Genomic DNA, 20,298 nt, shown 5'->3' on the forward strand with positions numbered 1-20,298 from the left:
ATGCATGAGGTGGCAGAAGACAAATTCGGGTGTTTAACACAAACCAGCACTGCAGTATCTCACCTACTGAGCAGAGGCTCTGGCTGTCTTTCACTTCATGTCAAACCAGAGGGGATCTGGGCTGTCAGTGAGTGTCCCTGTGGGAACTTGCCCGGCTCCTGGGACTTACCCTTCCTCCTGCACAGCCCCATGTGACTGGTGAGTAAGTGCAAGGTTTCCTGTAGAAAGCACGGCCTCGCTTGCTGTTGCCTTGCAAAAAAATCTGGTAACTCTTTCCTCTAGCATCTGGCCACCTCCTCCAAGCATCCAGCAGGAAAGGCTGGATCTGGGATTTCTCTGCCAGAGGCTGGCTGCTCGCTACGGCAGCTAAAATATTCCAGACAGCAGTGACACTGCCAGCAGGTGCTGCTGGCTCGCAGGTCGGGTGGTATCCCTGTGTCCTTAGGGGCAGAGTATTCTGTGCAAGTTCCTGCACACAGCCCACCTCGTTCCCTGCTGGGAGAGCAGCTTGTCTCGGTCACAGCTCCCCTTGCTGGGAAAATGTGTTTTTGCAAAGGAGAAGGTCAGCGTGACCGGTGTGCTAAATGAGAGCTCCCTGCCAACAGGGAAGGAACAGGAGGAGCTGGTGTATCTCTGGCTGGTGCATCTGTGCATCTGTAGTGGCTGCTGCCAGCTCAGACCCTCAGCTGAGCCCCAGGCCATGGGCATCCTCCTGTCATCCAGCACAGCAGAACAGCAGCTCTGCTGAGCTTTGCCCAGCACAAGTGGACAGCCAAGGGCTGTCTGCAAACACAAGATGCAGGTGCTGGGTTCAGCTTTGCTGATGGTTTTATTGCTCCAGGGTGGGAGGATATGGAGCTGTTAATACTTGATTGTGAGCCCCTCACAAGGAGCACACACCAAGCTTAGCTTTGTGCCAGCAAGGGGATGTTGCCAATGTCACAGGCCCTGAAAACAAGAGGAAGGTTGGGGATTTGCAGTGACTCCTCTTGGTTTTGTGTCTCTCAGTGGGCTCTGCTGACATGGGGAACAGCACAGAGCCACCCACCAGCTCAGTCAGGACGTCACTTACTCTGCTTCTTCTTTGGAGATTTGTTTCCCCAAGTACAAAACTTCTGCAATCAGGGACACCATGGGGTCACAGTTCAGGCTGGCAGCTGCAGTCACATGGCCATCCCTGGAATGGAAAGAGGAAGAATGTGGATCTTGTCAGTGTACATAGCTCAGCACAGCAGCATCCTCGTGGCACAGTGGCCAGGGATCAGCTGTGTTTCAGAGGGCTCAGGGCAGGGTGGCTGGTGCTGCAGGCTGCACAGGGACTCATGGCAGATTGCCTGGCACTGCTGGGAGCTGGGCACTGAGCCTGGGAGCAGTGGGGCACAGGGAGAGATGTGTCCCAGGCTCTCTGCCCAGCTGGTGTCATCATTTTAGTTCATTCTCTTCTCCTTCCCTGCTCTGCTTTGGTTTTCTCTGGTTCAACACCCAGCAGCTGCCTTCAGTGCACAGCCAGGAGCCTCTGTGGGATCTCTGCAGGCTGTAAGAGAGAGGACTGTGCCCTGTTTCCAGGGCATGGACTGGCCATGGATTCACTCACCTGATGTAAAAGATGAGGAATTTCTGTTGCTCCAGGCTGCCCTTCACAACAGTGTCTGTGTATCCCTTCCCACAGCCTGTGAGAGAGAGCCTGCTCAGGGAGCCCTGGCACAGCAATTGCCACCCATCCCACCCCAGAGCCAGTGTGGGTGGGGACAGAGGGGACAGTGACTGGGGCTGGGGAGCAGATGTGAATGCCCTGCACAAGCAGAACTGACTTTGAGCCTCTCCTTGGTTTAGAGAGGGAAGTTCTTCCTCTGTGACCTCTAAACCACTGGAGATTAGCAAGGAACAAGAGCTCTGGGTGACCTCTAGACCCAGGGCTCCAACTCACCATGACAGCCAGTCCAGAGCTTGAGCTGCCTCAGGTGAACTCTGCAACCACAGTGTGTTTACAAGCCCCAGACCCAGCTGGTGGGAAGAAGTTGTGCTCCCCTCTCCCTGCCCCTTCCTACCTGCATAGCGGATGCTTTTCCCAAGCATTGTGGTCCAGAAGTAAGGAACAGTGTGCAACTCCTTACCCCTCTGCAACATGTTTAAAGCAGCACAGTGACCTGTGATGAAACAACACAGAAAATATTCTTCTTGCAGGTCCTTAAAAATTGTTTCCTTCTGTTCCATTCCCATCTCCAAGGGAGCTGGAAGGTGGCTGTGCCCTCACCATGGGCCTCTGCCACTTGCTGGTGGTGGATGCTGGACCTGTCCCCGTCAAGCAGCGCCACTGGGAATGTCACCACGTCCCCCGCAGCAAAGACATTCGGGATGTTAGTTTGCATGTGCTAATGGGGCAAAAGGCAATTAGTGCACTGAGGAGAGGGAAGGGATGGGGTGTGGGGTGGGATATTCAGCTGGCACTCACCTGATTCACCAGGATGGCACCTTGGTCGTCTCTGGCGATGGAGGTGCCCTTCAGAAACGCTGAGTTGGGGGTTGACCCTGTGGGCGGAGGAGCAGGGATGAAATGCAGCGAAGCTCTGCAGGGACAGGGAGGAAATTTGACCTCACAATTTCTGTTCCTGCTTGGAGCAGAGCACTTGGAGCAGTGACCTGCGCTTGGGCTGGTGCTGAGCCACTGCAGGGGCAATAAAACCAGGGCCCAGGACACAGCACGCTCTGGTAATTCAGCAGGGACCTGTGGAGCACAGCAAGAGCCAAAGGCACAACAAGAGTGTAAACCAACTCCTTTCCTCCTGCCAAGTGTGTGCTCATGGGCTGCTGACTTTTCCAGGTGTTTGGGGCCAAGAGGAAAGGCTGGATGATAACAGAGTGGGAAAGAGACTGCAGGGAATGATGTCCTGGAAATGAACTGTGATGCCCTGGGCTTGCTGGATGTTCTCCCCATTCCCAAATCTGCCTTCCTCTCCCAGCTGGGGTCTCTTACCTATTCCCACCACCACCACATCTGCAGGGAGATTCTTTCCATTGGCAAGAACAGCCTCTGTGACCTAGGAAAGAAGGAAGGATCATTAATAAAGAGTTAAAACCTCTGTCCTAATTCCCACAGCCTCCCTGCTGCTTTGCTCTTTGCTGTCTTTTTTCTTCCCCAGGTTTGGATCACCTTGTCCAACTAATGTGTGTTGCTGGGAATGAAAAGAAAATCACGCTGTTGTCCCTGGGATGGGAACACTTACTGGTGCCCTTTGAGCCCAGAGCTGTGCTCAGTGAAAAGGAAGGGAGGGTCTAGACATGGGAGAGGAAAGCCTGATGTAGGCACTGGGTTATATCCCAACTTGGGCTTTTTTCCCCTAAAATTAGCAGTTCAGGGATCACAAAGGCACGACTGACCTTTCCATCCTTTCCTTTCAGCTCACGGAGTTCTGTTTTCATGTGGAACTTCACCCCTTTATTTTGCAGCATCTGAAAAGGACTGGTTTGAGTATTCATTAGGAAATTCCAGGCTATAAAAACAGCTGTACCCAGCCAAAACCCAGGCAGGCAGCTCTGCTGCTGCTCCAGGCTGCAGGGAGGTTCCATTTGTGTCCCTGGCTGAATGCAGGCAGCCTGGAAGCCTGACTTTTCTTTGCAGTCCTGGTCAGGACTGGTGTGTGAGGTGAGTTTGGGGTGAAGAATCGATGTGTGTGTGTGGGAAGATTGAGACCAGCCGTGTGTGCAGAGCCCGTGGGTGAGGACAGAGGCTGGGCATGCAGAGTTATGACTCAGCACAGGGGTGAGGTTTCCTGGGCTGATGTGGATCCCTGGGCTGCTTGGATATCATGTGTTCTCCATCCTAGAAATCAGCCCCAGGTTTTCCTAACCTTCATGGCGACACCTCCAACCTGAGGACCCAGGGCGTGCTGGAAAGGGAACTCCTCTCTTTCCACCACTGAGATGGTTCCAGCCTTGTCTGAGAGGAAGGCAGCCACCTCCATTCCTGCAAGGAAGAGGCATGCCCAAGGTAAGCCTGCTGCAAGCATGAACCTGCACCCTTGGAAATCTTCTCCCCTTCCAGGAGAACAAATCTGATGTGCTGCCAGTGCTGAATTGCTTTGCTATGCATTTCTGGGCTGAGGTATTTAGCTCCCCCCATTCTTTGTTCTCGTGCACACCGACCTGGATATTAGGAGATCCAAAGAATAGCTCCTGGTTATGTACAAAATAACTCCCTTTCTGTGCTTTAGCTTTCCCAGTGCTCCTGGGGAATCCAGCTCCTCTGGAGGACAGTGACCTTTTCGTAAGGCACATTTCCCTCTATCCATGTGTAGCAATTGTTTATAGCTCTTAAAGTTTCTGGCTATCAGAGGAAAGAATGAGTGTGTGCTGCGTAACACACACCCCCAGCAGCTCCAGGGAGGATCCCAGCCGGGCAGAAAAGGAACATCCCTTCCCTGAGGGCCTCCAGTTAATGTGCACACCCAACAGAAGGGGATTTGAAGGCTCTCGCTGATGGTTTGACACCCACTCCAGCCTGGTACCTATGAATGAAGCTCCTACAATCACCACATTCTTCCCAGTTGCCAGCTTCAGGATCTTGCTGGAGTCTTCTGGGATTTGGAGCGTGCAAATGTTCTGCAGGTCTGCACCTGGGACTTTGAGGAAACCAGAACTGAAAGAGAGAGAATCCAGATGGATTTCATGATATAGATCAAACAGAAAGAATGAGAAAGGAGCACAAACCCTCGGCTGTGTCATTCCATCCTGCCCTTTCATCTCATTTCCTACCTCCACCTCTATATCCCAGTGTTGTCCTGCCTAAAACCCTGCGTGTGGCAGACACTTTGTGCACTCACTGGCTGCCTGTTGCAATGAGCAGCTGCTGGTACTTCTGAGAGGACCCATCCATGAAGCGAACCCTCTGCTTCTGGAAATCCACAGACGTTGCCTGCAGGAGAGAGGGGGCACAGGTCAGACAGGCACCTCTGATCCACACTCTGTCTTGCCTGTGCCTGTGTGCCTTGTTTCTGGGCACTCAGGTGAGATGAGGTGTGCTGGGGTCCTCTCCCACTTCCCACAGGTGCATCCATGAATGCACAGATCAGTGTCACACCCTCCCCACGGCAGGAACAGGATCACCCACTGAGGACTGAGCTCTGGTACCTCTTTCTCTGGCCAGAACTCTATGTCCAGAGCCTTGAGGAATTCAGGTTTCCTCAGGTACATGTCCTCAGGTTTTAAGTTCATTTCCTGGAAACACAACAAAAATATGAAATGAAGCATTTCTTGGAGGCAGAAATTCTCCTGAAGTGTTTCTTGTGGTTAGTTTGTAAAAGAGGCGAATTTTCCATTAGTGAATCACAGCTCCTCACACTGCCCCATCCCCATCACCTTGTGCCCACCTCAGAAAACCCATCAAACTCTAGTGAGAAGAACTCAATAAAAGGAGATTAAAACATCAGTTTATGTTGACTCTGACCAAAGACTTTTGTGAGGAAAAAGATGTTTTCCTGGAAATAACACCCCTATTCCTTTTGGATCTGCTTTGCTCTCTCCATTGTCTCTGGCCCTGAGTGTGGCCTCTGGTGCCCAGGCACAGTCCTGCCCTTGTCTCACACAAACCTTGCTCAGTTTGGACTTGTCATAGGGAACATGTTTCTCATTAGTGGCCATGATGATCCTGCCAGTGAACCCCTCCTGGCGAAGAGTCTCTGCACACACCAGGGCAGCCACACCTACAAGAGATGCTCATCTCTGACACGTCACTGAGGAGGAGGAGGAGGAGCAGCTCAGTCCTCCCTGGAGAGGAGATTGGCAGCTCCCAGCGTGTGTGGAGGGGGCAGAGATCCCTTCACTGACCTCCCCCCAGCAGCAGCACCGTGTTCCTGTTGAGGAGGCACCTCCTGCTTGTGTCCTTCACCCTCAGGCTGCTTTCCAGGTCCTGCAACAAAATGCAAAATGCTCAAATCATATGCAGCCCAAGGTGCTGCCTGTGCTCAGTGACAGCAGGTAAGGTCAGTACCTTCTTTTTTGCTGTAATAAACACCTTTCCATCTTCCACTGTTACCTGAGGGAGGGAAAGGAGAGGGTTTTTAAAGTGCTGCATCCATGAGGTTGCGGTAGGAGCTCTCCTGGGAGATCCTGGTCCAGTGTGCCATCTGTCTCTGACTCTGATCTTGGATGTCACATGATACTGAGGAGCTCATGAGCTTTTCTCCTCATCCTAAGAGCACTGAGGAAGAGCTGTAAATCCTCTTTTTCTTTCCCAAAGCACTTGTGCTGGCTCTGAGGAATACCAGGATCTATGGCATCACCTTTGATTGAAAGGAGCTTTAGGGCAGGGATTTACATAATCCCAAGGAATCATCCCAAGAGTCATCCCTTGTGTTGAAGCTCTAAGTGACAGAGCTGTGGTCAGGGCAGGGGGCTTGTGAGAGGCAGCCAGATGGGAGGACAAGAAGTCACCTTGAAGCAGGAGATACAGTCCAGAGTAGGGTATTCCTCAATGTCTCCAGTCCTGATGTTAAAGCAGGCCCCATGCCAGGGGCAGCGCAGCCTCTCCCCTCTCAAGACCCCTGCAAGAGACCCCCCCTCTCGAGCTGAGCACTAAGAACCAACCTCCCCAAGGTGTTTTTTTCCCCCCTGCCTTGAGCCAGGGTTACCTTTGCTCATCGGGGCACCGTAGTGGGGACATTTGCTGCCTAGAGCACTGAATTCCATCCTGTTCCTCACCAGCAGCACTGGGTAGCCAGCCACCATCACCTCCAGGAGCCTGGAGGAGAGGTGCAGAGGTGGGCACAGAACCAGCCAAATCCCCCACCCTCAGCCCCAGGCACTCACTGTCCATCCCCAACGTCATCCTCCCTGCAGACCTCTTCAGTGACAATGTCATCGCAGTCCATGCTGGTGGCAGGTCAATGTCAGGCACTCAGAGGGTCCCAAATTTCTGATGAAGCAGCAAAATGACCTTCAACTGGTGGAAAACACCCCTTTTTTTAACTTTGTGTCCTAACCCAACACCCATTCCTCTGCCCTTTTCTCCTCTGAATGAAGCAACTTCTCATTTCCAGCCCTGTGTCCCATTAAACTCAACTGCAGCACAGGGTGAGTGAGTAGATGTGGTTAATGGCTCTTGTAAACAAATATAATTATTTATGGGGAGGTGCTGCTGCTATAGCCCATGTCTCCCTCAAATTGGGTCTAAAGAGATGCTTCAGCCACTCCAAAGCCTCTCCAACATTTATGCAGAGATGTTATTCATGTTAATTGCTGTGAAAGCACTAATCCCTACCCAAAATGCCTCCTGGGCTAGAAAACAGCCAACCCCCTTGGTCCTCAGGGCTCTCCTTGCCTGAGCAGTCATTGAGGGGCTGATTAGGAATCTCCCTCTCTAATTTGGAGGGAAAAAAGCAAGAAATGAAGAAGGGGAAGTTCATTCAAGGCAGGTTTCAGTCAGGGTGGTGACTTGCTCCTGCAAATCCCCCCTGCACCACTTCCCTAATCCCAGGTTCTTCAGGAGAAGCATCAGTGGGTACTCACCTGGTCCTGCCAGGGGGGTTCAAGTACCTGTCCCCCAGGTCAGACAGCCACCACTGCTTCTGTCTGTGACTTTCTCCTGTGAGGTGCCACCCTGGTGTCTCACCACAGATGCCCTGCCTGCTGCCAGCCCACGGCTGGTGATGTTCTCCCCACGTTGCACAATGTTCCCATCCATCAGGAGATGCAGGTCCTGGAAGCAGCCGCCAGCAAGGGTGTTTTATCTGATTTCTGCAACTGGCCTGGGCCTAATTAAAGGTATTTTTCTGGGGTTTAGAGTTGCAAAAGGATTAAGGGCAAATAGGAATTATGGCACAGGTGTGGTGTAAAAATAGGGTGTGTCATGGGCAGTGTGACCAGAAACTCAAGGGGATTCAGTGATATCCCATGGTCCCTTCCCACTGCCCCTTTTCCTGATGGAAAGCACTCCAGCTCAACACAGGGTATTTTTGCAGCACTTTGGAATGATATTGCTACTTTTTATGTATTTCAACAACATTTAAAGTTCTTTAATTTGATTTTTTGATAGGATTTTTCTCCATTGAAGTTTTCAGCAGCTCTGCACGTGCCTTACATGCCAACTCTGCTCGTGGTTCAGCCATTGATGTCCAGGCACACGATCATCATCCCTTGATGATGAAGGAGCATCATCCCTTGGCCCGTGAAGGATGGCATGGAGCAGGGTGCTACTTGCTGGGCTATTTTTACAACAAAGTGGGAGTTGCAAAAAACCAGGAGTAACACCTACACTGTTTGTGTTTCCTCTTGTTCTTATCTCTATTTCACAGTCAATATGTTTCACAACTTAAAATATGTCTCAAAAAATTAAGAGGGGGGGGGGAAGTTACCCACAGCGTGCTTCCATCATCTCCCTTGCAGAACAGGAGATCCACAGGGATCAGCTCCCTGCCAGCAGCACGTTCCCAAATCCAGCAGCGGGGAGGATAAAAATCCTCTGGTGGCTATGACCTGGAGAAGAAGGCACGTGCAGGATGCTGGATGAGTGCAGGCTGAATTATTTGAGAAGCAGTTCAATTCATGGGACCCTCCAAGCCATGAGGACCCATCTCTTCAGAGCAGGATACTGTGACACTGCCGTGTCCAGACAATCTTGGCCCAAGGGCTCTGCACACCCACAACGGGCACAGGAATGAGGGATTTTCTCACAGCACCAATGAGCAGCTTCTGGGCTCTGCCCTCCTGGCCAGGAGCCTGAATGTGAAGCAATTTGGCTGCCAAACATCCGTATTTAAACTCTCTGTAATTATTCCCCAGAAACGTGTTCCCACGTGGAGGAGCAGCAGCCCTCACGGAGCGTTCTCTGACTCAGCAGAAATCACTGGAAAAAACGTTTGCTCATGGATGGAAATGTGCAGTGAACAGCCAAAGGGGCAGGCACAGAGGTGTGCAGCTTTGGGATGAGGCAGTTGGAGCTTGATCCTGTGCAGAGACATTTGCACTCCAGGGCTGAGCTGCAGACTCGGCTGCTGGATGCTCTGGATGCAGCCAAGCACCCAGGAAAGGCTTTTGTAAAGTGCAAAGGAAAGGGCAAAACAAAATGCCTGACAGAGGCAAAGATGATAGAATGGATATTAAAAAGGTGGTAGACAAAGGATTCAAAGTGGAAAAAGGCTTTGGATGTCAGAGAGAAGGTGGGGGTTGGCTGCAGGGATGTTAGTGTGTGTCAGGAACACACAATACGACCTCGAGTGACTGGGATGGGATTGGAGGCATGTTTTCAGGAAAATGCCCTGTAAACTTATTTTGGCCCTTTTTAGGTAAACCAGAGGTGGTTACTCAGAGGGTTTTAGACCTTTGCTTGTAGCACAAGTCAGGATTAAACATAGGAAGGAAGAGAGGAAAAGGAAGTGGCACCCTCAACCACAAACCGAGCCCAGGTGGGCATCAGACGTCTCTGGGCAGATCTGCCACCCACATTGGTGCTGACTCACAAGCTGCTGAGCTGACCTTGGATTTAATTAGATACCTTCACTTCTGCTGTGCCTCCCCAGTGCAGCTGGCCCTCCCAGAAAACTCAAGTTTAGAGGCAAGGATTTAAGGGGTGTACCTGCCTTCAAGTTCCCACCACCATCAGCTGGAGTAGCACGTTTTTTCATGCCATGGCTGTGTGGATTCATCTTTTTCCCCACTTTTTTCCCAGCTCTCCCAGCTCAGGGCCCTTCCTTGCTCTACCAGACCCACTGACTTTAACAAGCAGCACCCACAGAGTCAAATCATAGGAAAACTGCTCAGCTGCAGGAAGAGGAAGCGAGGTGAAACCTGCAGCAGAGCTGAAGTGATTAATGGGGCACTGCTCTCAGAACAGCTTGGTTTGTGATATTAATAACGAGAGAATTCAGGAGGGAACCTAACCTGTTCCAAGCTGCAGAGCCGGCAGCAGCAGGAGATGCAGTGGGGAAGCTCCTGTGCTTGTATTTGTAAAACAGGAGGAATTGAGTGGGCTGATGTGTGATGTTGAACTGGGTGAAGGGGCTGGGACGTGCTTCCACCTTGGAGGACTCATTCTTAACCTGTCTGAAATGCAAAAAAACCCCCATGTAGTCATAAATGCATCATGATATAATCATCAGGCACATGCATATTCATCAAAAATTACTTAAGCTTGAGACTGGTGAATTAAACAGGGAAAAAAAAAAATGTTTATCCCACAAGGGAAGAAGACAAGGAAAAGGAAATATTTAGCGGGAATGAATTTGCTTACAGGGTAAGAATAATTATATGTGATGTTTCACATTTTCTTCCTAGGCAGTCATGTCTGGGGATGGTGAGAGATGGGATACAGGCCTGGCAGACAGCTGGCACCACTTCACAGTGAACACTGGGAAAGGAAAGAAAGAACCTGAAACCTTACTAATAACAGCACATCAACAGTTCAGAAAGTCAAAACGTTTGGGGCATGGCAGCTGCTGAAAGCAGAGGAGACCTGCCTGTGCTGCTGTGCTTGAAGGGGATTTGCCAGTCAACGGAATTTTGTTTATCCCATGGCATACCTGTGCAGCTGGAGTGAGGAGAGAGCACATCCTTTGTGCCACTGGTTCATGACAGCTGGTCCAGCCCAAGCCCTTGAGAAACAGCTGAGCCTGCAGCATCCTTAGGGACACTCTGCTGTCAACACAGGTTTCTCCAACGAGTCCCTTGTGCCAAGTCCTGAGGGGAAAAAAATATCCTTCCAGTCCTGGGAAAAAGGATGAAGGCCAAAAGAAGAGCATCCAGATCAACCTGCCCTGGGGTAATTTATCATGTGGGCAAAGCAGGCTCTGCCTGGGTGGTTTGGGGACATTCCCACATGCCAGGCTGCAGAAGGCAGCTGCTGTGCCCAGTCTGTAACTGGTATCTGGCACCAGAACACGCTGGCTCTGTGAAACTCCGGGGAGACATTGCATTCCAGGAATGATCTCAGGAAGGACGAGCAGCCTGGGCAGCAGAACACCTGCAGGGCTGGTCAAAACACTGTGGGGTGGAAGAAAAACCCTTCTCTCAGGAATGAGAGCTTGCAGACATGGGCAGGGTGTGGTGCAAACACAGATGATTTCCTCTGTTCAAGTCTTGAGGTCTGGGTAAAGTGCTGCACATTTTGGCATTTCTTGCTCTTAATTTCAGAGCTGCTCACCACACTCACAGACACTGAAATCCCTTCCTCCCATGTCCACAGCAAGTTCTACCTGGAGAATATCCAGCTTCCACATCAGGAAGGTGTTCCTGGCTGGAAGGAATGGATGCTGAAATTTGCATTGATTTCAGCTCTTTCCACAGTTGCCTCTGCAATGCCTGGGCATGCTTTGCCATGCAGAACCTGCATTTTGCACAGTAGATCCTTTCATAAGTGTGAAGTTCCAGACTTCCTGAATTGGAGATGTGGATATATAAAGCATTCCTACATCATCTGACTTCTTATGGCCTAAGCAGACAGAGTGGTGACACAGTTTAGAGAGGGATGGAGACGACAGCTAATTAAAGTTTGGAAGCCAAGCTGCTTGATTTGTTTTGAGCTCTTGGACTCCTCCGATTACTTCAGGTGTGAGCCAGGTCTGGCATTAGGTGAGCAGATGGGTTTTATGACTGCCTGGATGCGGAGAGGCAGATTAAGGGAGGGAAGCTTTGCAAAACTCGTGCCTGGTTCCCACATCTGTTGGCTCTGGTGAGTCCTCTGTGGCATTTGGGAGGAGAGTGAGCTCCTCCTTCAGTAAGGGATGGTGGAAGTGCAAAAGCACACCCAAACCCCCACCCAGGAGTAGCTGGGGAGCATCTGGGGGGGACAGAGTTCAGCTGTCAGAATTCCTGTGGTGAATTATCACCAAACTGCCAGCTTTTTATTGTGGAAAATGGGTTCTATCTCTCAGATGTGCTGCAGAGAAACTCCAGCAGGGGAAAGGGAGACAAAAACCGAGGTCTAGCTATTGAATAAAATTTTGTACCCTCGATTTTACACCCCGACCGCTGCTGGAAAGTCCCCACTATGGGATTAGCTGTGGTGCCCGTGGCATTAGGGGATGGAGCTGGGAACGTCCTTGCTGGTACCTGCGAGGAGTGCCCTGCCCTGCTGGGAGCAGGGACCGGCAGCCACCCTGCACCAGGCTGAGCTGCCTCCCCGCAGAAAATGAGGTCGTTTGGGGACAGTGGGAAAACTTCTGGAAATCTGGGTGAAAAAGGCGGTATCTCCAAATAAGGCGGGAATGAGGAATCCCATCGGGTCGGGCTCCCGGTTCTCCAGCGGGCGTGCAGGGACCTCTTGTGGCAGCTGCGCCCGAGAGCTCCGCTCCCTGCTCTTCCTTCGGGTTCTTTTGGGACAAGCCCGGCCCCCGAGCCTGTGGCGTGTGGTTGAATTATTTGGCCTCATCTGGCGTCAGGGGACTTGTTTGTAACTGGGCTTGGAAGTCTCCAGCTCCAAAACCGCCCCCGGTTAATGCCATTGCTGCAGAGGAAGGAAGACGAGAAAAGGCTGGAATCGGGGTTGTAGGAAACTAAAGCACAATGGGAAATCCTGGTAAAATTAAATAAAATCTGGGCTAAAAAATGACCCAAGAAGTGGTTTATATGTAACTGTTGGTAATACTCTAGCAATGGGATCAAAGTCCTTGAATCAGAGGCTCAAATAATCACGGCTTAAATTCCTCCCATGCAGAAGTGGTAGGTAAAAGCTCTCCAGGCTACAGAAACATTTTAACTATTCCTGTCCCCGAGCCCGGCTGAATGTTCATCTTTAGGATAAACACACCACAAGTGGAGGAGCCCCTGGGGAAACGGGGCTGGACTTGCAGGCATTCCACGGTCTGGGATTTTCCCTGCAGGCAGGTGAAGGGCAGAGTTGTCACCAGGGAAAGAGGCAGTCAAGATTTTTTTTTTTTTTTTTTTTTTTTTTTTTTTTTTTTTTTTTTTTTTTTTTGAGGCTAAAACACCACAGATGACTTCTCATTCGGAAACTGGCTCTGTGCAATTTTATACTCAATTAATTGTTAAATGATTTTTCTTCTCAGTGCCCTGAGCAGCCCAGCACGTCTCCAAGGCATGTCTCTCTTTCCTCAGCATATCTCATGCTGAACAAAAATGTCTTTGCATTTGGTCTTCTCAGTAACAGATTAGCCTGTGTGATCCTTTCAGTCCTAATACAGGAGATTATTTAAAATCCCCCGAGCACTCAGGGCTGCCTATTACTTCAGGCAGTGTCTCCCAGCCACATAACTGTTATGAAAGTACATTGTCTTGCCTGGCTTTTAAGCAAATTTGTGCAGCATGAACAGATGCTTTTCTACCAGCTGGGACTATCATAGAAACACAAAATCGTTTAGGCTGGAAAAGAACCTCACCCATCTCCCAATTTGATTTAATCCCTCAGCATCCTTTCCATCAGTGTGTATTTGATGTTTTTGTGTCCATCACCCCAAAGCCAGGACAGCAACTAAGAGCTCAGGCTCCACACGCTTCTGTTTCAGGGAAGAGGAAGTAGAAGATTTCATCCAAAATTAATACCTCAAAGGAGAGGTGGAGTTTGACATTAATCGGTGTGTACACGGTGACTCAGCCCGGCGGCACAAGGGGAAGCGAGGGCTGTGCAGCAGCTTCTGCAGGAGACATCAAAAAGCACCAAGGGAGCGATCGAATTACGGGAAGCTGGAAAAGCAGCGTAGTTGTAGGGTTGGACTAAAATTGTGGCTACGGGACTGTGAATTTCCACAACTGCCAGACAGCAGAGCTGGGGTACCCCAGACATCGGGGAGCTCCTCTCGGGACCAGACATGGGACAGAGGGATGAGGGATAACAGTGCTGTGGGCAGAGCATTTTTAGGCAAGGCAATCAGATCTTTTTCCATGCTTGATGTGCGATCAGCCCCGGTGGTGTGCTCTGGGGGGGTCCCGATCCGGGCTGAGCGGCGGCTTGGAGAGCTCCTGCCCGAGGGAACAACGACGGTGACAGGCATCACCTGCCGGGGGTGTTTGGGGCCGGGGACCACCGGCCGCAGCACCTCATGGGAGAGGCGTTCGGCCACCCGGTGCCACCGAGGTGGAGGAAGAACCCCCGGGGAACGAGGGCAGTGCCCCCAGATCCCGCACAGCAATGGGACACGCGTTCCCCGCTCCGTGCCACGCTCCCAGCCGGCTCCGGGCTGGCGCCGCCGCTGCCGTGCGATGCCGGGGAAGGCGGATACATCCCCGGGGGCTCAATTCCCGTTCTCCCCGTGTCCCACGGCCCGACGGGAAGCGCTGAGTGTCCGTACCCCTGTGCGGGGGGTGCGGGAGCTCCCAGCGCCAGCAGCGGGGCGGCCCCCGGCCCTTCCCCTCGGAGTGATGCTCGCCGTGCCCCCGCCCGGGCCGTGCGCGTCGCGGCCGGGGCAGGGCGGTGCCGGCGGGGCGGTGCCGGTGCCCGGGGCGGTGCCGGTGCCCAGGGCGGGCCCCGGGGCCGGGCGAGGCGGAGCCCGTCGGGCAGCGAGGCCGGTCCCATGGGAGCCCGGCGGGCCGCTGGATGCCCATGGCTTTCAGCCCGGGGCTGCTGGTGGTGGCCGGGTCCTTCGCCGCTTTCCGCCTGCTGAACCGGGGGCTGGAGCGGCTCGTGCCGCCGCCGCCCTCGGCCCGGCGCAACCGCTGGAAGTGGCGCAACATCTGGACATCGCTGGCGCACAGCGTGCTCAGCGGCGGAGGGGCGCTGGCCGGGTGAGAGGGACACCGGGCTGCCGGGGGACACTGCGAGGGAATGGGGACATCGAGGGACCCCGACGGGAATCTGTGGCCAAGGGGGCACTAAAGGAAATGGGGGTGTTGTGGACCCTGGGGAGGGTGAGAACTTGCAGACTGGGGGCACTGAGAGAGGGAGGAAGGTCCGAGGGACAGGGAGGCACCAGGGGATGGGGAGACTCCAGGAAAAACAGGAGGAGAGGGGTGGCTGTGGGTGGAGCAGGGCAACAGGAGGTCTCCGGGGAGGGTCAGCAGCACCAGGTGGATGCTGAGGACACCGGGAGGGAAATGGGGAACCAGAGGCACTGCCCGACACTCACAACCTCTCTCCCTGCAGGTTCTACCTCCACCCCGAGATGTCCAAAGACCTGGTGGGCACACACCCGCCCGGGGCGCACAGCCTGGTGGCCGTGTCTGTAGGTGAGATGTGGCGATGGGCTGTCCCCTGTTTGTCCCGCGGGGGGTCTTCACGGGCTCGTCGGTGCCTGACACCAGCCCCTCGAGCCATGTCGCGATGTCTCAGGCACCTCAAACAATCGCCCTATTCTTGGCAAAGGACAGTGGCTCCTTTCTGTCCCACGGCACCCGCAGCCGGGAGGTACTGGGCACCGGGCTGCCCTCCACCGTCCTCGGGGGGAGACGGGGCTTGGGGCAGCCCAAAAGTGCCCACATGGGTTTGGTGGGGTTAGTTGGAGCCTCTTCCTTGGCACCTATAGAGTGAGTGCCTGAGGGACACAAACCACACCAATTTCCTTCTTTCGCTGTGTGTGATTCCCCACCCACACAGATGTAACCATCACTTCCCTGGGAGGGCTGCCCAGCCCAGTCAGGCACAGAGCCCACTGGGGCGGGGGGGGGTGGTTCGTTGGCACAGCCCTTCCTGACCCCCTTTTTGTTCATGGACTCCCTGATCCCAGGCTATTTTCTTGAAGACTTTGTGGACATGTTGTGCAATCAGAAACTTCATCAGTCCTGGGAGCTGCTCTTTCATCACTCTGTGGTGAGTGCACCAGCACGGGTACCACCAGGGAGGCTGGGGATGGGGGACACGAGTGGGGCTCCTGCTGTTGTTTGTGTGGGTGTTTGCTGCCTGCTACAAAGTCTGATTTTATTTCCTGGGGAGAGGAGCCCAGACAGCAGGGCCTGGAGCTCCTCTTGGTCCTGCAGGATTCTGCTCTTAGAAAGGCATCCAAAAATGGGGTAGGAAAAAAATATGTGTACACAGAGTATGGGGGGCAGAGGGCTGGGCTGATCCACAACAGTGTCACTGACAGCAGTGACCCAGGTGTCCCCTCTGGCATAAGTGAGCAGCTCACCTCCTGTGGCTCTTTGCCCTCTCAAGCACCTGCCAGCAAGGGTTGCATTCTCCCTCCATCCACTTCCCTCTCCCTGGGGTATTTTCCTCCCACCTGGGGCTGGTGTGGCTGAAGCAGCTGTGATGCAGAACCCCCACCCCAGTGCCTTCTGCCTGTCTTGCTGTGCCTGTGGGTTTCTCCCTGCTCACCTCCGATGTCCAGGTGCCAGAGGGTTTTTCCCAACCTAAACAATTCTCTGGTGCTGCAGGGCAGGGCAGGGGGTGGCACAGCCTGGGGCTGAGCAGTGGAGATGCTGCAGGGTTCAGGAGAGGCTCAGGGGTGTGCAGGGCCTGGGGAGGGGGGCAGGAACACTCACCTGGGCTGAGACAGGGTAGTCAGACTTGCTCTGTCAGTGAGCCCTGGGGCTCTGCTGGCTGCTGCTAGTGAGCCAAAAGTTCATCTCCACAATGGCGCTAATTCAAGCCAAGACAGTGACTTAACGAGCGGGGAGCAGATAATCTCATTACTGAGCCCATACAGAGAACAGCATTAATGGCATAAACCAAAGAAAGGACTGAGTGTGCTGAAGCGTGGGCAGGCAGAGCCTGTCCCCCTGCCTGGCAGGGAGGGTGCAGGGCAGGAATCCTGTCCCAAACAGCCGCAGGGTGCTTCAGGGGGCTCTCTGATACATCAAAACCACCTAATCCCTGCAGGGTGCCTGTTCTGGGGAGAATCCCTGAGCCAGCAGAGGCCATAGCCCTGGGCTACAGTCTCCCTTCCTGTCCATTCACTGTGTGTGGGAAAACCTGCTGGGCCACAACCGGCTGCATTCCCCAGGCCACAACAGCAGGGTTAGGTCAGGCTGCTTTGTCTCCTCAGCCAACCCGGGACTTAGGGAGTTGTTTCCTTCTCTTCCCACTGAAACAAAAAAACCCACTCAGGTTTCATGCAACGGTGAGGAGGTGCCAGAGACTGCAGTGCTGCAGGGGTGACCAGTGGTTTGGCACTGCTGTGATGATCCTTTCCACCTCTGCTCCATGCTGTGCCCAAGTGTGGAGGGTTCCAGCTTGCAGCAGCTGAGAGCAACCAGCCCCTGGGCTCAGCCTCTCTTCTCCCTCCTTCCCAGGTCATCATCTGCTTCGGCCTCGCCGTGCTGCTCCACCAGTACGTCGGCTTTGCCCTTGTGGCTTTACTGGTGGAGATCAACTCCATCTTCCTCCACCTGCGGCAGATCCTGCTGATGGCCAACCTGGTGCACACCACCTGCTACCGCCTCAACAGCCTCGTCAACCTGGGCACCTACGTGGTGTTCCGCATCGCCACGCTGGCCTGGATGACCCGCTGGCTCTTCCTCAATCGCCAGAACGTGCCCCCGGCCACCTACGCCGTGGGCACGGTGGGCATGGCAATCATGACGCCCATGAATATCATCCTCTTCTACCGCCTGCTGCGGAGTGACTTCTTCAAATCCAGGCGGGATGTGAGGAGGGAGAAGGAGGAATAGCCCCCTCCCGTGTGAGGGGGGAAGTTCCAAGCCCGTGGAGCAAGTGGAGGGTGAACGTGGCTGTTACAGGGAGGGGCTGCACTAACAGAGCATCCAGGCTTTCCTTGTGGCTCAAGATCCTGGGCCCTGCACAGCTGAGGAGGTGCTCACGGACCAGGCACTGTGGCTCTGCTCCCCAAACACTTTTGGATGATGTGGTTGGACAATTGGGAGCTGCTCAGAGAAGCTTGGACAGCTCTCACAGCTCCCTGAGGCACCACTGAGACAAGAAGGGGGTAAGGCAGCGTTGTTTCCCCACTGCTCTTCCAGACATCCTGACACCACAGGGTGTTTCCAATCCCTATGCTGCTGCAGCCCACCCCTTTGGTGTCCCATCAGCCACAGGACACTGAGTTCTCTGTGGCATCTCCTGTGAGAACACCACCAGCAAGACAGGCCCCAAGGCTTTGTCTTTGAGGTGATGGTCACTAAAAACCAAACCCTGCACTGATGAGCCCTCCCTGAGGAGATTGTCCCAGGCTGAGATCTGGCTGGGTGGCTGCTGCCCACGGTGGGGTGCAGGTCGGGGGCAGCAGCCCCAACCTCTCCTGACAACTGGAACTTTTTCCGTGTTGTTTTGTCCCCAGATAATTTAAGTGCCCATAAATGAGCGTGGGAGAGAGCGAGTGGCTGGTGGGAGGATGCTGTGTGATGGTCACTTCCCACAGATGTGGGGTTTTCAGGCATCTTTTAGGATTCAGGCATCTGTTAGGAATGCCAGGTTGTGCTGCAGAGCCCAGTGTAACTCTCTCACCCGGCAGCAAAGGCTCTTACTAACACGAGCTTTTAATAAATGGCTGCAAATGAAGTGGCTTGAGGGGAAAGGACTGAGAGGGGACAAAAGGACTCAGCATCCCAGCCCACTCTGGGGGTGTCACTACTTAGCACAGTCCTTACCCTGTGTCTCCCCGCCATGGAGTGAAAATACACTGTACACTGGCACACTCTTCCTCTCTTGTTATTTGTTGGGGGTTTTTTTCCCACCCCTCTCCTTTCTGTGGAGGAAGATGAAGGTTTTTTAATGTTTTTCTACTCCACATTTCCTTTTCCTCACTGATTCTCACACACTGGAGTGTTCCCCAGCAGCCCAGCACTGTGTATATAACAGGATCATCCCACGTGGAGTTACGTGAACCAGTCTGGAGAAATGCACTGGGCTCGGTCACGTTTCCTTTGTGTGGCAAATAAGCTTTAGCACAAAATCTCTCACTTCGTTTGAGGAGCTTGGGGGTCAGACTGGAGCCAGGAACTGCTCAGAGAGGGCAGCACGTGTTTTAAGGAAGGAGACACATTCCTGCTGGGCAGGGAAAGATGAGTGATCCATGGGCAGTGTGAGGCTGGAGACAATGCGTGGCCAAAGCCGCTTATACTTCTATTTGTGGAGAGCAGGGAAGCTTCCAGGTGCTGGGCACAACTACTCCAGGTTTGGATGTGTCACCTCAAGCAGTGCTGAGGTGCCTGTGTGCCCCTCACAGCTGCCAGCTGGAGAAAAACTCTCACCCAAGGCTTCCTCTTTGGCTTGACCCATGTACTCCAAACGTTCCAGGAGCTGCTCCGCTGATCCTTGCCCGTAAAACAGCCTCTGCATCTGCTAAAAACGCTGCCTCTGCTCTCCAGCCTCTGCCCACAGCCAGGATGTTTCTCAAGGCCTGGATTGTGCTCCCACATTCCTGCTGTCACGTGGATGTCCTGTACCCCGGGCACGTGGGGCTGGGGGCCGGGGGAGCCTGGTTTGGGCGCCTCTTAATCCGCCGTGATTTTCCCACAGGGCTAAGGTGGGATAAGCAGTGGCTTTGCAGGTCACCAAGGTCAGGTGTGGGGATGCCCTGTGCTTGTCCATCCCAATGGAAAGTGTCACAGCCTTGGCTTGAAAGGTTTTGGGAAGGACTCACCTCTCTATTCCTACCGTATGGGGGACAACGGGGCTGGGAGGAGCATCTCCATCAGGGAATTAATTACTGAGGAGCAACGCCCCAGCCTGCCACCCAATCACCCCCACTGCAGCCCCATCCAATATCCCTCCAGAACAAACCCCTCTCCCCATGGAAGGCCCTACCCCGGCAAAACCCTAAGGCAAGAGCCTGCCCGGCTGCTGAGCGGCCCTGACAACACATTGAACCCATCCACAGCGAGCTGGACCTCACCTTTTCACAGATGCTGGCAAGCACTGAGGGTTGGGGGGCACCTGTGCTCCTGGAGAGAGGCAGGAAGGGGGAAACGAGGTGGGTGGCTACTTGCTGGGGGATTAGGGGCCGTAGTATGGCCATGGGGGCAGCGCTGGGGGCGAGGCATCACGGGGGCGCAGCATCCCCCTGCCTGCCTGGGGCAAGGGGGCTGGCTGAGTAGGGCTCAGCCCCACTGAGGGGATGGCCAGGCCCTCTGGGGGATGTCCCCGCGCTGCTCCAGAGGAGACATCACCGGGACGTGTCCGGGACGCGACCAGGACATCCCCTGAGGGCTCCCCCGCCCCTACCACCCTTCGTCAGGGAATGGGGAGGGCACGACCCGGCCGGGGCGCCCCCTACAGCAGGCAGGAGTGCGCTGCGCCAGCCGCTGTCCAATCAGAGGCAGCGCCGCGCCGTCACCGTCGCCCCTCTCCGCCAATCGGAAGCAGCGAAGGGCGGGACCGGGGAAAGCGGGACTCCACACCGGACGTGAGCGCCAGACACAACTTCCTCCCCTCTTCCGCACTCAGTCCCGCCCCTGCCCCACCCCGCACTCTAATAGGATTTGCTTGCTGTCTATCATAATTTCTGACCGCTGATTGGATAT

At 53.9% G+C, this 20,298-nt stretch overlaps 2 protein-coding genes across 3 annotated transcripts; one reads left to right on the forward strand and one right to left on the reverse strand.

Annotated features, from left to right (window-relative positions):
* Positions 1-905: 905 nt before the first annotated feature.
* LOC310917232 (apoptosis-inducing factor 3-like) lies at positions 906-7,601 on the reverse strand (the record flags this gene model as incomplete). The annotated part of the gene is made up of 19 exons (XM_083875317.1): positions 7,504-7,601; positions 6,805-6,910; positions 6,627-6,736; positions 6,430-6,539; positions 5,987-6,031; positions 5,824-5,905; positions 5,587-5,699; positions 5,128-5,214; positions 4,821-4,912; positions 4,506-4,636; positions 3,849-3,964; positions 3,379-3,450; positions 2,975-3,038; positions 2,453-2,529; positions 2,255-2,372; positions 2,049-2,147; positions 1,595-1,670; positions 1,073-1,177; positions 906-948 (listed from the first exon to the last, which is right to left on the reverse strand). Exons 2-19 carry the CDS (start codon positions 6,864-6,866, stop codon positions 906-908), a joined length of 1,602 nt encoding a protein of 533 aa, XP_083731443.1. The 5' UTR covers positions 6,867-6,910; positions 7,504-7,601.
* Positions 7,602-14,479: 6,878 nt separating this feature from the next.
* Positions 14,480-19,018, forward strand: TLCD2 (TLC domain containing 2; the record flags this gene model as incomplete). Of its 2 annotated transcripts, none has more annotated exons than XM_083874928.1 (4): positions 14,480-14,667; positions 15,026-15,108; positions 15,606-15,688; positions 17,110-19,018. In XM_083874928.1, 4 exons carry the CDS (start codon positions 14,480-14,482, stop codon positions 17,485-17,487), a joined length of 732 nt encoding a protein of 243 aa, XP_083731054.1. In that variant the 3' UTR covers positions 17,488-19,018. The 2 variants fall into 2 exon arrangements, with proteins under 2 accessions (XP_083731054.1, XP_083731055.1); XM_083874929.1 differs by having other exon boundaries at positions 14,483-14,667; positions 15,621-15,688.
* Between the last annotated feature and the right edge of the window lie 1,280 nt (positions 19,019-20,298).

Source organism: Zosterops lateralis, assembly GCF_965231275.1.
Source record: "Zosterops lateralis genome assembly, chromosome: 19".
Lineage (NCBI taxonomy): Eukaryota > Metazoa > Chordata > Aves > Passeriformes > Zosteropidae > Zosterops > Zosterops lateralis.